General features: G+C 41.6%; 1 protein-coding gene across 2 annotated transcripts in view; it reads left to right on the forward strand.

The window, feature by feature from the left end:
- Nucleotides 1-9637: 9637 nt before the first annotated feature.
- TRIM24 (tripartite motif containing 24) overlaps nt 9638-19004 on the forward strand; it is a 387425-nt gene continuing 378058 nt past the window's right edge. For both annotated transcript variants that reach the window (XM_030214266.1, XM_030214267.1), the window contains exon 1: nt 9638-10195. In XM_030214266.1, the coding sequence (XP_030070126.1) occupies nt 9886-10195 (310 nt within the window). In that variant the 5' untranslated portion in view covers nt 9638-9885. The remainder of the gene's footprint in view (nt 10196-19004) is intronic.

The following is a 19004-nucleotide window of genomic DNA, read 5'->3' on the forward strand; positions in this document are numbered from 1 at the left end:
GAAGGGAGAGTGGCACTTGGGGGAGGAGGAGACTGCTACAAAAGAAAGTGAGTTAGGAACAGCTCAAAATGCATAAGTAGTGTCCTTTGATGTCTGATCTGATGAACATGGCCAAATGCATGTGTCACATACCTAATGTGTGTGACTTCTTATTGTTAATAAGAAATTTATATATTTATTAGGCTTTATTTACCACCTTTTTAAAGAAATTTGCCCAAGACAGTGTACAGCAAGAATAAGCTGAATAGGCAATACACAATTACAACATTAACATATTCAAATAACAATACACAAAAGAAGCCTAGAGGATGTAATGGGGCAATTTGACAAACTGAAGAATACCAAATCTACTGGACCGGATGGTATTCATCCCAGAGTACTGATAGAACTGAAAAATTAACTTGCGGAACTATTGTTAGTAATATGTAATTTATCCTTAAAATTGAGCTTGGTACCGTCAGTTTAGAGAGTGACCAATGTAATCGCCGATTTTTTAAAAAAGGTTCCAGGGGAGATCTGGGAAACTATAGACCGGTGAGTCTTACGTTGGTGCCAGGCAAAATGGTAGAGACTATTATGAAGAACAAAATTACAGAGCATATTCAAAAACATGGATTAATGAGACAAAGTCAACATGGATTTAGTGAAGGGAAATCTTGCCTCACCAATCTATTACATTTCTTTGAAGGGGTGAACAAACATGTGGATAAAGGTGAGCTGGTTGATATTGTGTATCTGGATTTTCAGAAGGCGTTTGACAAAGTACCTCATGAAAGACTCCAGAGGAAATTGGAGAGTCATGGGATAGGAGGTAGTGTCCTATTGTGGATTAAAAACTGGTTAAAAGATAGAAAACAGAGAGTAGGGTTAAATGGTCAGTTTTCTCAATGGAGAAGGATAGTTAGTGGGGTTCCCCAGGGGTCTGTGCTGGGACCACTGCTTTTTGAACAAATTTATAAATGACCTAGAGATGGGGGTAACTAGTGAGGTAATTAAATTTGCTGATGACACAAAGTTATTCAAAGTAGTTACATCGCAGGAGGATTGTGAAAAATTACAAGAGGACCTTACGAGACTGGGCGTCTAAATGGCAGATGACGTTTAATGTGAGCAAGTGCAAATTGAAAGAGGAACCCGAATTATAACTACGTTATGCAAGGTTCCATGTTAGGAGTCACCGACCAAGAAAGGGATCTAGGTGTCGTCGTTGATGATACGTTGAAACCTTCTGCTCAGTGTGCTGCGGCGGCTAAGAAAGCAAATAGAAAGGGAAATGAGACTTGTTATACTGTGTTCTGAGGTTTTTGCAACTACATTCAAAGCGGTTTACATATCTTAAGGTACTTATTTTCTACCAGGGACAATGGAGGGTTAAGTGACTTGCCCAGAGTCACAAGGAGCTGCAGTGGGAATCGAACTCAGTTCCCCAGGATCAAAGTCCACTGCACTAACCACTAGGCTACTCCTCCATTCTAGGTATTATTAGGAAAGGAATGGAAAACAAAAATGAAGACATTATAATGCCTTTGTATCGCTCCATGGTGCGACCGCACCTCGAATATTGTGTTCAATTCTTGTCGCCGCATCTCAAAAAAGATAATAGTTGAAATAGAAAAGGTGCAGAGAAGGGCAATGAAAATGAAAAAGGGGATGTGTCACGGTTGTGCTCTAGTTTCAGGCTCTCAGTCATCTCGCCCCCTGGTGGCCAGGCCTGGTGGCTGCATTGGATTGTCTGTGTGCTGTTTCCCGTTCCAGACTTCAGCCCAGTCCAGTCCGGATCTTCTGGCCTGCCAGACTTGCTTGTCTTGTTTGAGCCTGCACAGCACCCGTAGCTGCCTGGTGATTGCTGCAGTGAATCTCAGCTGTTGCTGGGCTTATTAGCCATTTGGAAACTCTCTGCTTTGCCTTTGCATCGTCTAAGGCTCTGGTTTGTTGGTGTTTGTTGCACTTCTGCCTAGTTTGGCTTTTATTCTAGTTCTTGTCTGATTCTGGTTAGTCTGTGTGTAGTTTGGCTTGGGGTTTGTTTGTTTCCTAGTCTAGTTCCTTGTTTGTCTTTTGTGTTTAGTTTCTGTTTGTCTGTGTTTCTTGTTCAGTGGCTGTTCTGTCTCGTGTTTGTCAATGTTTGTTCCCTGTTTTAGTGGCTGCTTGCAGCTTCCAGTTCCTGCCCTGTCCTGTAAGTCCTGTCGACCGCCTGCAGCCAGGGGCTCAACTCCTGGGGAAGGGCGGCTAGTGCAGGTGAAGTCTTGTTGTTCCTATCTGAGTCCTGTCTTGTTCTTGGTGTGGGGTGGTTTTGCCTGCCACTGCCACTCCTCGGCAGTGGTCCAAGGGCTCACTAACCTAGTTCCTGCTTTGGAAACCTAACAGATGGGACGACTTCCCTAAGAGGAAAGGCTAAAGCAGCTGGGGATCTTCAGCTTGGAGAAAAGACAGCTGAGGGGAGATATGATAGAGGTCTATAACATAATGAGTTAAGTGGAATGGGTAGACGTGAAGTGTTTGCTTATGCTTTCCAAAAATACTAGGACTAGGGGGCATGCGATGAAGCTACAAAGTAGTAAATTTAAAACGAATTGGAGAAACGTTTTCTTCACTCAACATGTAATTAAACTCTGGAATTCGTTGCCAGAAAATGTGGTAAAGGCGGTTAGCTTAGCAGAGTTTAAAAAAGGTTTGGATGGCTTCCTAAAGAAAAAGTCCATAGACCATTATTAAATTGGACTTGGGGAAAATATTTCTGGGATAAGCAGCATAAAATGTTTTGTACTTTTGTTTTGGGATCTTGTCAGGTATTTGTGACCTGGATTGGCCACTGTTGGAAACAGGATGCTGGGCTTGATGGACCTTTGGTCTGTCCCAGTATGGCAATACTTATGTACTTATGTAAGTGCCTTGCGTTGAACCATCCTTCTTTCTCATCTTCTCCCTACTCTCCCATTAATACAAATTGCAAACTCTCTTACCCCTGTTCCTTCTGTGTTTGTCCCTTGTTTATATATATTTTTTTTGCATTTTATGTCTTTATTCAGATCCTCTGTTCCCCTTACTTTTAAAATTTGCCTTTGGGATTTTTACTATATTTGTGGTTCAAGCAAATTTGAACTTGAATTTGAACTACACTTTATTGTGGCATAGTATGCTATTTACAATGACAGCACAATAGATATTAAAAGGAAAACATCTTTTAAAAGTCAGCATCAGGTGTAAGTGACGGTGGAACATACAGGCAGATAAAATCATACAAAAGTATGATTATCAAAGCAAAAAACCACTTACTATTCAAAATTTAGACGAAAAACAGTTAATCCAAGAAAACTTTACACACCAGTAAATAAGCTATTGAATACTCAACCTGTAACTACTACACATGAACCCCACTCCAACTGCTGATCAATTGTAGCATGATATGAGTTATTGATTTTGCTGGATCAGATACCAATATAAAAATACAGCTTTAAAGACTTATTGGGACAGAATCAGATAAACTGGTCTGGCTTTCATTTCACATTCCCCTTCCGCCTGGACTACTGATAACAAAAACTAGCTGGGTGTATACCTAAGTCCATCAACACATTTCCAAACAACAAAACTCTGAAGATGGACAGTAAACACATACACTCAGACAATGACTCAGACTGAAAAGCCCATCTAAACTAACAAAAGAAGCCCCTCAGACAGATTCTTGTAATCCTGTCAGATGCCTTATGGATGTGTATATCACAGCAGAAGTCCAGACCGAAAGTCTTACGATGTCATTAAACATGGGACCAGTTACCATGCCCCATCTCAAAACCAGATGAAGCCAGTTCTCAGACACCCCACCTGACTTCAGCCTAGGGTCCAGCAAGAAAATATAACAAGCCTGGAAAATGCCCAGCTCTCTCTCATGGGATCTGGTGCTCTTGGGATCTGGTTCTCTTCGCTCTGCCTTCTGCCTCTCTCTGCTGCTGGACTTCACACACACCCTGATAAGAATTCTCCAACAACAACTACACTCTGCAAGAAAAGACTTTTCTGTTCCAGCAAGGATCTTCATCCCTCCAACCAGCTTCCATCAGACTCCATCAATGAGTTACCATTATCCAGCCTAACTTATAATTCAGACTTGATATCTTAAAAAGCGCATTTCCACGTGTGATAAGATTCTTAAAAACTATCTCTATCTCTTGTAACATTATTACATTACCTGTACTGTAAATAAACCTTTTTTAAAGTTAAATATATGCTCTTTATGTTCTGAGCACGTCCTTAAACCTTGCAGTGCAGGTTAATGTAATTTAACAAATATAATATTTAATTCCCCTTTTTTCTTACATATTCTTGTTCTTATTACCTTATAGGTAATTGGTGGAGAATAGAAATATATTATTTCTTACAGCATCATATTACAAGCAGAAAATATCTAAAATCAGACAAGAACTAAATAACTCCCTAATATCAATAGACCATTTTCTTAATCTATATGATCCATCACCAGTATGCTCCCAAGCAGACAGAATCTGGTGAGCCTTACATCTACTTACAACCGATCAAGTCAAATGCACTCTTCACAAATACAGTAAATCACAATGCCTACTTTATAACTACCCTAGCTACCTTCTCAAATCAACCCCTCATTTACTGATAAGCTATTTGCACTCAAACATAATTTTAATGCTATCTCAGGGCCTATTCTCCCCTCAAAATGTAGTTGCCTTTTTTCATTTTACAGTTTTGTGTTACCGTTTTTCCTTTTAACTGATATTTTCCACTCTACTGGTGCTTCATTTTTCATGCACCCCATGCCTGGTCTAAGTTTATATACAAAAACAGTTTTTGGTTTATCCGGTCATTTTTCTCTGTTTTAAATGTACTCCTTATAGTAGAGTGACTGAGTGTGTATGTGAAGCCCATTGTTATATGCATATCTATTCTAAAACACCGTGTCACTGATGCTCATAGAGCAGATGCCTTTGGGCTGCCTTGTTCGTTTAGTGAATCTTTTTCGGTAAGTGCTATTGGCTTTCTCTTATGTATAGACTTACAAGTTTCTTTACATTGGCTCTTTATCACCTTTTTTATGTTTCCTTTGCAGTATCCACAATAATTGGTTTTAAGTTATTCCATCAATTCGTCCTAAAGCAAGTTTTCTTTTTTTTGCCATTTTTCATATATGACACCCAGTAACTCTTTCACTCATTTTTTTCAGCGGCAACCATCTCGTTTTTTCTTTATCTGATAATGTCACCAGTTTTTCATATCTATGCACTTCACCTTTTGTTTTTCCTTGGTGTACATTATCATGGGTATATTTTCACTCTCCCTGTAGTCTGTCCTATGCTCCAGCAACAGTGCTTCTTCATTACCCCATTTCTTGGCAATGTCCACCAGTGAAAAATTTTTGGACACAAGTATGCAGACAAGTTTCAACAATGTGGGCCATAACATGGACAATGCACCCGGACATGTTATTCAATGTCTATACCACTAGAGGATCAGCTAAAGCAGGCTTTAAAGGATTTGCAAGACGGCCAGTACTGATGGGGAAAAGAACAATACTAAAACTCTGGCTGTCGGAAGATAGACCCACAATACAACTATGGAGAACATATTTGATATCACTCAGTGCCCTGGAGAGAAAGGACATATCAGATCTAGCCACCCAAAAAGGGGAGGTTTATTTGCAAAGCTGTATGCCATTCTTAGAGACGTTAACTCCACTAGCTAGGAGCAGAGTATTAAATGGCTAATAACTTTATTAAACATCTCTGGTGAAGCAGTGGAGGAGGGGTAACGGGGAGGGTGGGAGGGGGGAGGAGGGAGAAAAAATGGAAAAAGTTGATGTCTATGATATAGTGCTGGAAGTATAAAAGTTTGTATTTTAAATGTTATGTAGAAAGTTGATGTCAATAAAAATATAATAAAAAAAATATATATTTCGTGCCAGCCTCAGATGTCATACTCAGGTCCATCACAGCGCATGCAGGTCCCTGGAGCAGTTTTAGTGGGTGCAGTGAACTTCAGAAAGGTGGACCCAGGCCCATACCCCTCCTACCTGTTATGTTTCTGAAGGAAACAGCTGTAAAGGGTGAATTTTTAAGGGGTTTTTGAGGTTTATTTGGTGCGGAGCGTCGTGCGCTGCTCTGAACGTGTTTTTTGAGATTCCGTCGATGGTATTTATGAGCGTACAGATTGCCTCACATGTGTGGAGATTTTGGTAGAATTTCATTGATTTTTAATGAGGTTTTAGGGTGAAAATAGAGAAAATGGTGCATATTAATGGTTAAAAATAAATAAAACATGGACTGGACTAAGAAAAATATGACCTGGATGTTGGTACCAATTTTATTTGAGTAGGAAGAGATGTAAATTGTATTTGGTGTAAAAATTCATTTTCTCCATTGGTTTTAATGCCTCGCCTCACCCCATGCTTTCTGCCTCGCCTCACCCCATGCTTGGAACAAACTCCCTGAGCACATACGCCAGGCCCCCTCCCTACCCATCTTCAAATCATTGCTCAAAGCCCACCTCTTCAATCTCGCCTTCGGCACCTAATCACAACACCTCTACTCAGGAAATCGAGACTACCCCAACTTGACATTTCGTCCTTTAGATTGTAAGCTCTTTTGAGCAGGGACCGTCCTTAGTTATTAATTTGTACAGCGCTGCGTAACCCTAGTAGCGCTCTAGAAATGTTAAGTAGTAGTAGTAATGGGGAAGATGGATTTTAAAATGGAGATTGTGGAAAAATTCCAAACTGTGAAAGTTGTTTAACATTCCATTAGCTAGCATTTGATTGGTACTGCTGGGTTAGATGGCCAAGCTGCAGTCCCGTTGCTAGGGGAGACGGGGCTGGGGACAAGTGGAGAGGAACTGAAGACCCAGGAGAGACAGGACCTGCATGAGGGGTGCTCTGCCTGTGTGTATGGGTAAAATTGATTTGTATGGGGAAAAGAGTTTAAGTAAAGAGCTGTTTGACTAGGAGAGGAATAGGAGAAGCTGAGAGAGAGATGATTATTCAGATGGAGATGCTGAACTGTGTGCTGGAAGGTTGAGGTATCAGACAGTGTGTCTGAAGCAATAAGTCATTTTAAGATACCATTCTACATATCGGTATTACAGTAAAACCTCTTTTTGTGTCAAAGTGTTTGATTGAGGGTGGGTGGTTATTACAATAAAGCCTGCTCAGGTTGAATAAGTTCACTGCTACACACAACCCATCAAGATTGGTGATACCTGTTAACAGTGAATGCACAGAAGGGAGCTAGAGTGAAAGTTTAAGTAATGTAAGAGTGAGAATGAACTCCTTTTCTGTACTGTTTTGTCAGTGCAGTGGAAAACGTGACTGGTTATAGTGTGTGCTCAACCCATGCAGAAGAGTGTTCCTCTTTAGGTAGGGACAAGTACTCAGATAATCTCACCTTAGGGAAAAATATTTATTTATTAATTTAAACCAGATAGTTTGGCCAAAGTTTTGGAAATAACAAAACCCTTATAAAATTTCCACAGAGTAGGGAGACAAGGTTTTAAGTTCTTTTGGTTAACTAAAGCACAGGTACTGAGGCGGTTGGACAACACAAGAGGAGCAGCGCCAGAACAATAAGTGCACCAACGTCAAGAAAGACCAAAGGTTTTCGCATTCAAGAAAGTTCAACATAAAGGCAGCTAAATACAAGCCTCACAGCCTACAGTGTTTCAGAGACACTACATTTATAGTTATATACTTACCTGGAAATTGAGGCGTTTGCTCATTTTTAAGTAGACAAGTTTTGATCCCTGGTAAAGAAAATTGACACAAAGAATCAATTTCTTTATTGGGATTTTATAGTTGAAGTAAATTCTAAGTAACAACGAAGTTAAGCAACATTTATACTTATCTGACTGGTTTTGGTGAAGACTTGGGTTAAATGAAAATTAGTAGTTGGAAGTACGTTGTGTAGAATTTAAAAGGAAAAGTTGCAGTTTACATGTGCATATCCTTATAATACAATATAAAACTGCACCTTAAAATTTGTAATTTCACAATTGAACATCTAAATATTACGTTTTTAATACTGCTGTTTTTTTAAAATCTATTTATTGCAAGTATTTATTGGATTTTTAAAGGAACCATCTGGTGCAATAAATTATTTTAATTTAATCCAATATTTAGTGTGCAACATTGTTATTATTAAAATTCTGAACATCAAGGGAAATTCAGCTAACATTCAAAGTTGCACACTCCATAGTTTAAAGAACTTCCAAAATTTTCTGTAAAACTTCTCAATGGTGAGTGTGGGCGTGGGGAACCCCTGAACCGTGATCAGAACATCCAATCACTCTATTTGCACCTCAACATTTGTAGGAGTTCTACACAGCCCTTCAAAACCCACCACAAACCCACTGTACCCACATCTAGGTGACCTCCTTCACCCGTAAGGACAATGGTAGTGGTGTACAGTTGGAGGTAGTGGGTTTGGGGGGGGGGGGGGGTTGGTGGGCTCAGCACACATGGTAAGGGAGCTATGTACCTGGGAGCAATTTATGAAGTCCACTGCAGTGCCCCCTAGGGTGCCCAGTTGGTGTCCTGGCATGTCAGGGGGACCAGTGCACTACTAATGCTGGCTCCTCTTACGTCCAAATGGCTTGCATTTGGATGTTTTAGACATGGACGTCTTTGGTTTCGAAAATCGCCAAAAGTCAAAGACATCCATGTCTAAGGGCATCCTTGGTATTTTCGAAATAAAAGATGTCCATCTTTTTTCGAAAATACGCTTCTCCCCGCCCCCGGACTTGGCCATTTTACAAAGACGTCCAAATCCCAACTTGGACATTTCTTTTAAAAATGCCCCTCTAAAGGTACTTCTCTCTATTTTTTCCCCCTAATACTTCAAGCTCCCAAATTAACATTTGCTTTACCTATGGAGACTGGGGGTCCAAATTCATAGAATGTCTATATGCTTGTGTGCGCATAAAGGCACCTAAAGATGAGGAAATTATCATGGCGTCAACATCTGAGGGGAAAAAAACCCTCTAAACTTCCTCTGGCTACACTAGGAAATGTAATCATACCATTATTATTATTATTTATTATTACACTTGTACCCCGCGCTTTCCCACATACAGCAGGTTCAGTGCAGCTTACATAGTAAAGAAAAAAGCATTACAGAGTCCTGTCATTACAAACTACAATAACATAATAATAAGGTTTGAAGAATATATGGGTTACATATGGGAAGGTAAACAAGGGTAGATTGGTAAAAGGAGAGGAGATTGGGAGGGGGATGGAATAGGAAGATGGAGAAGAAAGATTAAATGCACAGTTTCAATTTTTTCCTACTATTGCAATTTTTTTTTTACAATTTAAGAATAACTTTAATTTAATAAGCATTCTAATGTAGTACGTGAGGTTGTACGTACGACATCTACAATCACCTCAGGTCGCAAGCCTTAAAGAATTACAGGACAACGAACCGACAACAGCAAGCCGACGACAAGCAATGAAATTTGAGATTAAAAGGCTCAAGTCCCGCCCAGCCAGTCCGGCGCTCACGAACCAGCAGGCACGCGCGCGGCGCTGCGGATCCTTTTTTTCCAACTGTAAAACAAGAAAAAGCGCGAAGAGAGAAGGGGGCGTGGTCTGGAATTCTCGGGGACATTCGGCTCCTGGATGCTAGTAGCTCGGATTAAACCACACCCCAGGGAGGGGAGGAAGAGGCCGGTGGTAGTGGCTTCTGATCCGGAATGTTTGTTGTCACCCCTGCAACGGAGGCTCCGATTTTTTTTTCTGTTCGCCGGGGCCTAGGCTGTATTTGGCTGAAGTTAACGTCAGAAGCCGGCGCCGTGGAGTGACCACACGGGTTATCACCAGCCTGTCAAGGCGACGAAGGAGCCGGAAAGGACGAGTGTGCCCTAGGAAGAAGGGAAACCATGGAAAACAGTGCGGGCGAAAAAGCGCCGGCGGAGCTGATTGTGGCACCTCCGCCACCTCTCCCTCCGCCTGTGCTCCTCAATGCAGAGAATGAGGCGGAAAGCCGGCAGGGCCCGGAGGAGAGGAGCGGGGAGCCTGCATCCCTAAACCTGCTGGACACCTGCGCCGTATGTAAGCAAAATATCCAGAGCCGCAACCCGCGCCTTTTGCCGTGTCTGCACTCCTTCTGCCAACGCTGTCTGCCGCCGCCCGAGAGGTACCTGATGCTGCCCCCTGGCCCTGGCCTCCGGGAGTCCCCCAACACACAGGGTAAGCTAAGCTTTGCTGTAGTGACTTTAATTGCAGTAATAAAGACGCGTTGCGACACGAAAATCGTGATATCATTTGTGTTGATGATCGCTGATACGTGTAGGGGTAAGGGTTTTAAAGGAGACTACATTATCAGGAGTCTTTTTTTTTTCTTTTGTAGTGCTCTTTTTCTCTCTCAGCCGTTTAGGCGAGGAAAAATATCTGCATGAAAATGAACTTCGGCTGCATGCGCAGTGCTTGCATCGTAGTGTAGTGGGGAATGCAGACAACTATTAAAACTGGGCAATTTGGAAATTGACCTGGAATCATAACTGCTAGCTCTGGGGAGTTCTGAGCACCCTCAATTTTGAGCAACCTCCTTCAGTGTATCTGGGAACGTTTAATGAAAAGAATCATTAAATAATAGCGGTCCTCCCCCTCCCCGCTGTCCTCATAGCGTCAGAACGGGTGTAGAAGGCTGTCAGGCATATTTTTAAAGCACTTAGCCTTCCAAAGTTCCATAGAAACCTATGGAACTTTGGAAGGCTAAGTGCTTTGAAAATATGCCTCTGTGTGTATGTCATATACTGCGTGGTATGTGTTTTGTTGATAAGGGACCAGCAATTGAGTTAAGGGAAGTTACAAATATTTGTTTCCTGGAGCAACTATTTACTATTCTCACATTCTTGAAGGATTCTCTTGAAGGAAAATCTTAGTTTTATAGCAAAATTGAGCGTGCCAAGGATGAAACGTAAACACACACAAGCTAACTGTTTCCTTATTTGAAGGTTGTACATAAGTAGTTTCACTACTATTTATTATTATTAAATGTTTTAATGTATAAACTTTGAATATGGTACACACATACTACTGCTACAAATAATTTCTATAACGCTACCAGTCGTACGCAGCGCTTCACAATTGGTACAAATAGGAAAATAAAGAAATAAACAACCAACAGCACACATCAAAGGTCTTTTACAAACATTAAGTAAGAAAAAAGGAAAAAACCTTTAACAATCTATTTCAACACTATTTCAAGGAGTTACTTCTCATAACCTTTAAGGAATTGCTGTAGCTGCAATGAATCTCAAAATATATACTCCTTTCCCTAAAAAGTAATCAAACATTTACAAGGATATTTTATTTTAAATGTAGATTCTAGAGCCAAAACTCTGGACTTCATAGTCAAAAATGGCTTTCTGTCTAAGATGTGTGGCCCTAGCGACATTAGTTCCCTGATATTTCACTTCTTTTTTTCTAAAAATAATGTTCTGAAATAAAAGATTTATCATTCTCATTACCAAAAGTTACTAAGGGATCCTTTTACCAAGCAGCTGGAAGAAGTGGCGTTTTCTGTGCACTAAGGCCATTTTGACGTTAGTGCATGGCCATTGAACAGAAATACTGCAGCAGCATTTAATGACACCTATTTTGTAGGTGAGAAGGGTTCACGCTGTAATCCTGTACTGACCAGTTAGTGTGCAGTAATGTGGATGTGCTAACTGATTAGTTAAGGAATACCTACTCTCTAAAAGTGTGTTGATATCAAATTATTTAAGGAATAAAGAGTAGTACTGTATGTAAGATTTAAACATGCTATGATGTGTTGAGCCGATGATGATTTTGGTGGAGTACCTTTATGTGAAGTGAGTCGCTACTGAGGCTTTTTCATGGCTTCCAAAATATGATTTACTCACGTACATGAGTTGATGAACTTTAAAGATTGGGCATTGGGTTGTATAGTTGAAGAACGGCAGGGGTGTCTATTCACATCAATTGTTTGTTGGGAATTTTGAAATTTGTACTCTCTGCTCCCAGGTGTGCCCCCTCCAAAAAAAAATCGGAAAACATTTTTTAGCCTGCTCAGATTTGGAACTTACTGCAGGACATCTGAGTGCATAGGGTGGACATCTCTGATGGTGTGGATAGCATGAGGAAGGGCCTGCTGAAGCTTGACGAAAGCTGCCAAATTCAGGACCAAAGATTTAATGCTAAAAAATGCAGGGTTGTGCATTTGTGCAGCAAAAACCCAAGTGAACAGTACAGTTTAGGGGATGAAGAGCTTTTGTACAAGAAAGAGGAGTGGGACTTGGGTGTAATCATATGGGATGATCTTAAAAATGGTCAACCAGGTAGAAAAGGCAACAGCAAAAACTAGAAGAATGGTTGGGTACATAGGGAGAGGAATGACCAGTAGGAAAAAGAAGGTGATGTTACCCCTTTATAAGACTCTGGTGAGACATTCTGGAGATGGCATCTTCAAAAACATATAAATAGATTGAGTAGGTCCAGAGGGCAGCAACTAAAATGGTCAGTGGTTGATGTCATTAAGTGTTTGGGGATAGATTTAAAGATCTCAATATGTATATTTTGGGAGAGAGGAAATATAATAGGTTTAAATACCTATGTGGCATAAATGCACAGGAGGTGAGACTTGAAAGCTCTGGTATAAGGCATAGGGTGAAGATGAAAGGGGATAGACTGAGAAGTGGAGGAGTAGCCTAATGGTTAGTGCAGTTGGCTTTGATCCTGGTATCCTGGGTTTGTTTCCCACCAGCTGCTTGTGACCCTGGCAAGTCACTTAACCCTCCGTTGTCTCGGGTACAAAAATCTTAGTTTGTGAGCTGCCAAGGGACAGAGAAAGTTTCTGTATATAATGTGTTAAGTGCTGCGTATGTCTGGTAGCTCCATAGAAATGATTAGTAGTAGTAAGTAATCTGAGAAAATATTCTTATTAAATGGCCTCCCAGTGGAGATGGTGGAGATGAGCTGTATCTGAATTCAAGAAAGCTTGGGACAAGGACATAGGATCTCTAAGGGAGTGAAAAGGAGAGTAGATGGCATGGATGGACAGACTGGATAGGCCATATGGCCTTTACCTGTCTTCATTTTTCTCTGTTTCTATCCAGTGTGTAAATAATGAGCACAGGTCATGCACCATGGAACAGGGCCAAAGGGCAAAAACTGATAAGCATGTGAACCAGAAACTCATGATCTGATAAGACATTTCTGCGTGCAAGCAGGCATGGGAAAGGAGCAATTATAAATAAACAAGAAAATGTGGTTTAGCATTAGAGGGGAAACAGGTGGTGTTGAAAGAAAACAGGATGATCTTTAAGATAACTTGCTAAACCTATGTGAAGTGTTGTTTAAAATAAAGGTTTATAAGCAGTTGAATCAGAACAATTCTTTGGAGAGACAGTGGCAGAGAACACCTATGTGTAGCAGCACTGTTCTCCCATGAGAAACTATTGATTGTATCTGTACTTTGGTAAGTAATAAAACCTGCTTTTCTCATATGTGGCCTTGGTCTTTTATCACTCCAAATTGTGGGTGGCTGGTACATAATAATTTGGGGTGGTGGTAAAAAGACTAGAATATAACAAGTGGTAAGTCATTTTAAGCTGTGGGAAGCACATACTATTGCTTACAGCAGCTTAGTAAAAATACTCTTAAAAGAGTAGATCTTGTGTATCTGCAAGAAAAGCAGTTAAATCAACCCTGGTGATACTAGTTCATCTTCTCCTTGTTGGTCTACTTGGAGCTTCTTATCTGGTAAATAATAACAGTATATAACAGGTAAAGTTTCAGCAGTAAATTAAAATTTTCATAGACTTTCAAGAAGTCACATTAAAAAGATTTATGGGAATCGAATCAATATATGAAGGGGACACTTAAGGTTGTTATTTCTCAGACTACATCCTTTTCTTGGTAAAGTGTTGAGAAACTTACTACAAATGTTGATTCTAATATTTCAGTTCTGGATAATCATTTGTTGCTGAAACGCAGGTTTCTTGTCGACAGGCTGCTTCTTTTAGAACAATTAAAGATTCTCATAATACTCATTTAAAATTGGAAATGATGGAAAATGCTAATAGAGGTAAAAACCTACATTCCTTAAATGTTCCTTGTATTTTCCTGTTGTCCACTGCTCATTTCTAGGATAAACAGCATAAAATGTATTAAACTTTTATGGGATCTTGCCATGTATGTGTGACCTGGATTGGCCACGGTTGGAAACAGGATGCTGGGCTTGATGAACCTTTGATCTGTCCCATTGTGGCAATACTTATGTACTTATTCACTCTCACTCACATATTTACGCAGTCAATCCCATCACTGGTTCTATGCTGTGTCATTGATACTGTGATCAGAGCAGCACCACTCTTCATTCTTCCTTATGGTTGGTGTCACGGATCTGGTAGCGGTAGACTGGATTGAGATCTGGACTGTTAGGTGGCCACTGCAGTGGGCTGATTAAGTCGGGTGTCTCTGCTGACAGCAGTGTAACAGTCTCGCGGGCACGGTGAGCTCGGGCACACTTTTGCTGGAAAGTGGAAAAGTCACCAGACAGAACGAACGGCTGGTAGGAGGTGTTGTCTCGGTAATATGAACCCTTTATCTTTATACTTGAATCAATGAAAATAGATTGGTACACCGAAGTGATGACACGCCAACAGATACCATTGCTGTCAGAGAAAACATTGAATGTTTATGCATAAGCCAGTTGGCTGGGAATTCTTTTTTTTTTTTTTTTTCCAGGTTCCAGCCCTTGTTCACAGGTGATTGACAGGTGGAGCAACAATGAACAGTTTTTCTGTCAGTGAACCATATGAATGAAATGGGCAACTGCTTTGCACAGATGAGATGTTTGTTCTTTGTGGCCTCAGTCAAGTCCTGAACTCTTGAAGCATTTGAGCTTTGTCTTCACGGATGATGTCATGAACAGATGACTTTGCAATGCCGGTTTCTCTTGCGATCTGGCACACATTTCTTTGTGTTCTGGTGTAGTATCTTGACTCAACGCAAGTCCTTTGACAAGTTTAACGTTCTCATCAGTGCGTGTAGTACATTGATGACCACTGCTGGGTGGTATCAATCTGGTATAGGAAGCATGGTCTTTTTGTTTCTCGGAAATTCATCCATTAATCTTTTTAGCACCGTATTCTTTTTCAACTCTTGAGTATTTTAATTAAAACTCAGCCTTCTGCTTTTGACGTTTTGTTTGTTTATCGATGTGCAATGACATCATGGATGACGTCAGCGAATAAGTAATTAAGTCATGTCGGAAACTGAGATTTCTGACAGCAGTTAGTAAAATAAATTTAAAATCTCTTAAACGGGATGAAGGATTCCTGTGTAATTTAGCGTCGGTGATGTAAATAGATATCACTTTCTGCAAGTAAAATTTTAATTTTGTGCCAGGTTCGAGGTTGTTGTTACAAAATGTTTAAGGGGCTCACTTTTTTTCCAGACACAGTATGTACACGTGTGTGTATGTATATATGTGCATGTAAGTCCTTATTCAGTGTTTACTCATCGCTTCTTGGCTTGTCTCTTGTACTCATGAAATGGAGCATCTCTTGTCAATATCCAGGAATAGTCTGAAAGCACTGTTGGGCTCCATTTGCCCTGATGTTTCTTTATCCCTGCAGTGCCCTGGTTAATTGCTCACCATGCTTATCACTCACTGTTCTACAGTTGAGTGGAAGAAAATCTAGATGAAAGTGCAGAAACTGTATCTTCTGTGATATGCTGCAGCCAAGACTTTTGTATTGTAACCCCGGGGGGGTTAAATGTTTACCTGGAGCGTCGTTGTGGCCCCGTGAGGGGAGAAGCGGGAGTTGCAGCACCGGGATAGTGTGTACCGGGAGCGTCGGGGTCTGATCCTGAGGGTGGTTGCCCGTGATTTCGGGGCCATCGGGAATGACAGTGTTCAATTTTAGTCGCGTCCTGCATCAGTGAATTGATGGTGCAGGGGCGACTCCGATTGCAGCGGCGCGTTTTTTTAAGAGGGGTGGAGCGAAGGTGAAGAGGGGAAGCCCATGGGGATGGAGACTCCGATTGGCCCGGTGCAGCGTCTGACGACGTTATGATGTCAGATGCAGGGGAGGTGCCGGGCCAGGAAATCCCTTAATTTTAAAGGGAACCAGCTCTTTTAAGTTACAGAGCCGGTTTCAATTGCGTAGAGACACAGCTTGGGACTGGAGAAGTTGGGGAGAGTGCTCTGGTGCACTCTCCCAACATTTGCATTTTATTTTAAGGGCGGCCGGTCATGAAATTATGGCTGTACGCGCTGAATAAGAGGGCTGAGTGCAGAGGGCACGAGCCAGATGCAAGCTCGCTTTCGGAGCTGAGCGTGAGGCTTGTTCCAGAAGAAATACAGAGGATTTTTGGGCTTCAGGGATAAGAAAGGTACTGATATCTGCAAAAATTTAACAAACTGTTCACTTGTATATGTGTGAAAACTGTTTGTATTAATTCTAAAACACTGTGGCTATGGTTTGGAGGGCTTTGTGTGAGTGCTGAGCTCGTGCTGGGTATGACATAGAGTTCCAAACGTTACTGTTGGGCAGTTGGGAGGTAAGCTTAATGCTGAGCAGACCTGCGTTTTGAGTCTGTGCTTAGCAGTGGTAGAAAATCCGTTTTAAAAGCGGATTTAGAGTGCTTTAAGAGTTGTATGAGTGAGAACAGTGTGTTTGAGTAAAGTTAATTGTCCCTAAAAAGTCTGTCGCGGTTTAGAAGGCTTTAAGAGAGTTGTCTGAGTGCTGCTGGACACTAAGCATAAAGTGGCTTAGTACTTCAGACTGGAATAACAAATGGTATATTAAGCTGACTGTAGGAGCAGCTGGGAGATAGTTACTCCTAATATTGGAAATGAAATGCTGACTGAGAGGCACATTAAATTTATTTAAAGTATATAAGCTTCCTGAAGGGTGTTGATCATCTTCAGAGGTGCCTATTGAAGCTGTAGACATTTGCATGATCTTCTATTTATATATATATATATCAGTTTTATATATATATATATATATATATATATATATATATATATATATATATATGCATCTCTAAAATACATTGAACTTGGAGTTGCAGTATATGTGAGGCTTTGAGAGACTTTTAAAGTTTTTCATACTCGCTATAAATTGGAGTATGGGGACATTTGCTCACACTGTTTCTCCGAATTATTAAATGTGGGAGGGAAAGTGTAGGGATTCTGAATTATATGTTTTTTTTCCCTGGGGAAGTTAGGGGTGTTTCGGCAGGGTATGGAAGGTGGGACGGGGGCGTGGATAATGGAAAAAAGAAGGCCGGCTCTGAGGAGCATTTCGCCGGCTTCACTTGGTCCATTTATTTTTAGGACTAAGCCTTAAAAAAGTGCCCCAACTGAGCAGATGACCACCGGAGGGAATTGGAGATGACCTCCCCTTACTCCCCCAGTGGTCACCAACCCCCTCCCACCCCCCCCCCCCCCAAAAAAAATTTAAAAACATTTTTTTGCCAGCCTCTATGCCAGCCTGAAATGTCATACCCAGCTCCATGACAGCAGTATGCAGGTCCCTGGAGCAGTTTTTAGTGGGTGCAGTGCACTTCAGGCAGGTGGACCCAGGCCCATCCCCCCCTACCTGTTACACTTGTGGTGGTAAATGGGAGCCCTCGTGCCCCCCTTCACCCAAAAGGGCTATGGTAGTGGTGTACAGTTGTGGGGCGTGGGGTTTTGGGGGGCGATTTGGAGGGGGCTCAGCACACAAGGTAAGGGAGGTATGCACCTGGGAGCAATTTTTGAAGTCCAATGCAGTGCCCCCTAGGGTGCCTGGTTGGTGTCCTGGCATATGAGGGGGACCAGTGCACTACAAATTCTGGCCCCTCCCACGACCAAATGCCTTGGATTTGGCCGGGTTTGAGATGGCTGGCATCGGTTTCCATTATCGGCGAAAACCGATGCCGCCCATCTCTGACATTTGACCGGCCCCAACCGTATTATCGAAACGAAAAATGGCCAGCCATCTTTTTCGATAATACGGTTCGGGACCGCCCTTTGCGGTGCCGGCCATCTAGATGGCTGCCCATATAGATAGCCGGCACCGTTCGATTATGCCCCTCTTTGTTAAGTCCATGGCCTTGAGAAAGAGTGGTAAGAAAGTCATCTTTGATTTCAACAAGTGATGGACGCTGAACGCTTTTTCCTCCCAGGTTCCATGATTGTCTGGGTGGCCAATCTCACTTGATACGGTGGAAATGTCTGGCACGACTTTCCCATTCACAGAGAATACAGCAGTGCTTTGTTTATCCAGTCTGCAGACCAAGCAAGAGAAGAACAACCTTCGATTCACCTCTATCATGCTGGTCATAGTTTACGCACTTCAAACACTTTCATGTTGTCATAGGTTTCCTTCATATGAAGTGCTTGACTCACTGGAATTGATGACAAAACGTTGTCGTCATGCAGCAAAACAGCTTCAAGATTTGTCTTTATTGAATAAGTGAACGGTCTCCACACATTTGGATTAAGAACAGCGTTTAGAGCTGCCATTAGACCATCAGTGTTGTTGCTAGCTACAAGATCATCTTCCATGAAAAAGAATGGGATGATCATGGAATATGGAAACCCTAACATCATTTGTCAGGAGATTCCACTGTTATAATCTGGAGCTGAACAGCTCTTCCTTACTCATATGTAGTTCCAAATCCCTGACAAGGTTCAGTTTACCTTATGTTACTGTCACGTTCTCAAAGCAGGAACTAGGTTTGTGAGCCCTTGGGCCACTGCCGAGGAGCAGCAGCGGCAGGCAAATCACCCAAGCAGAAAGCAGTGCTGAACACAACAGGCAGGAACCACAGAATATAACTAGAATAGGCTTTAATAGCAGACAGTAAACATTATCCAGTAGCACAGCAAGGTCAAAGGGCAGGCAGTAAACACGGGTAATCCATAAACTAACCAGAGTCTTTAGGCAGGCGGAAAGCAAAGTCAAAGTCCAGGTCCAGGAACAGGCAGGGTCAAGCACACAGGAAACTTGCAGAGCAGGAACTCCAACAAACC

This window comes from Microcaecilia unicolor, chromosome 9, assembly GCF_901765095.1.
Source record: "Microcaecilia unicolor chromosome 9, aMicUni1.1, whole genome shotgun sequence".
In the NCBI taxonomy this organism is placed as follows: Eukaryota; Metazoa; Chordata; class Amphibia; order Gymnophiona; family Siphonopidae; genus Microcaecilia; species Microcaecilia unicolor.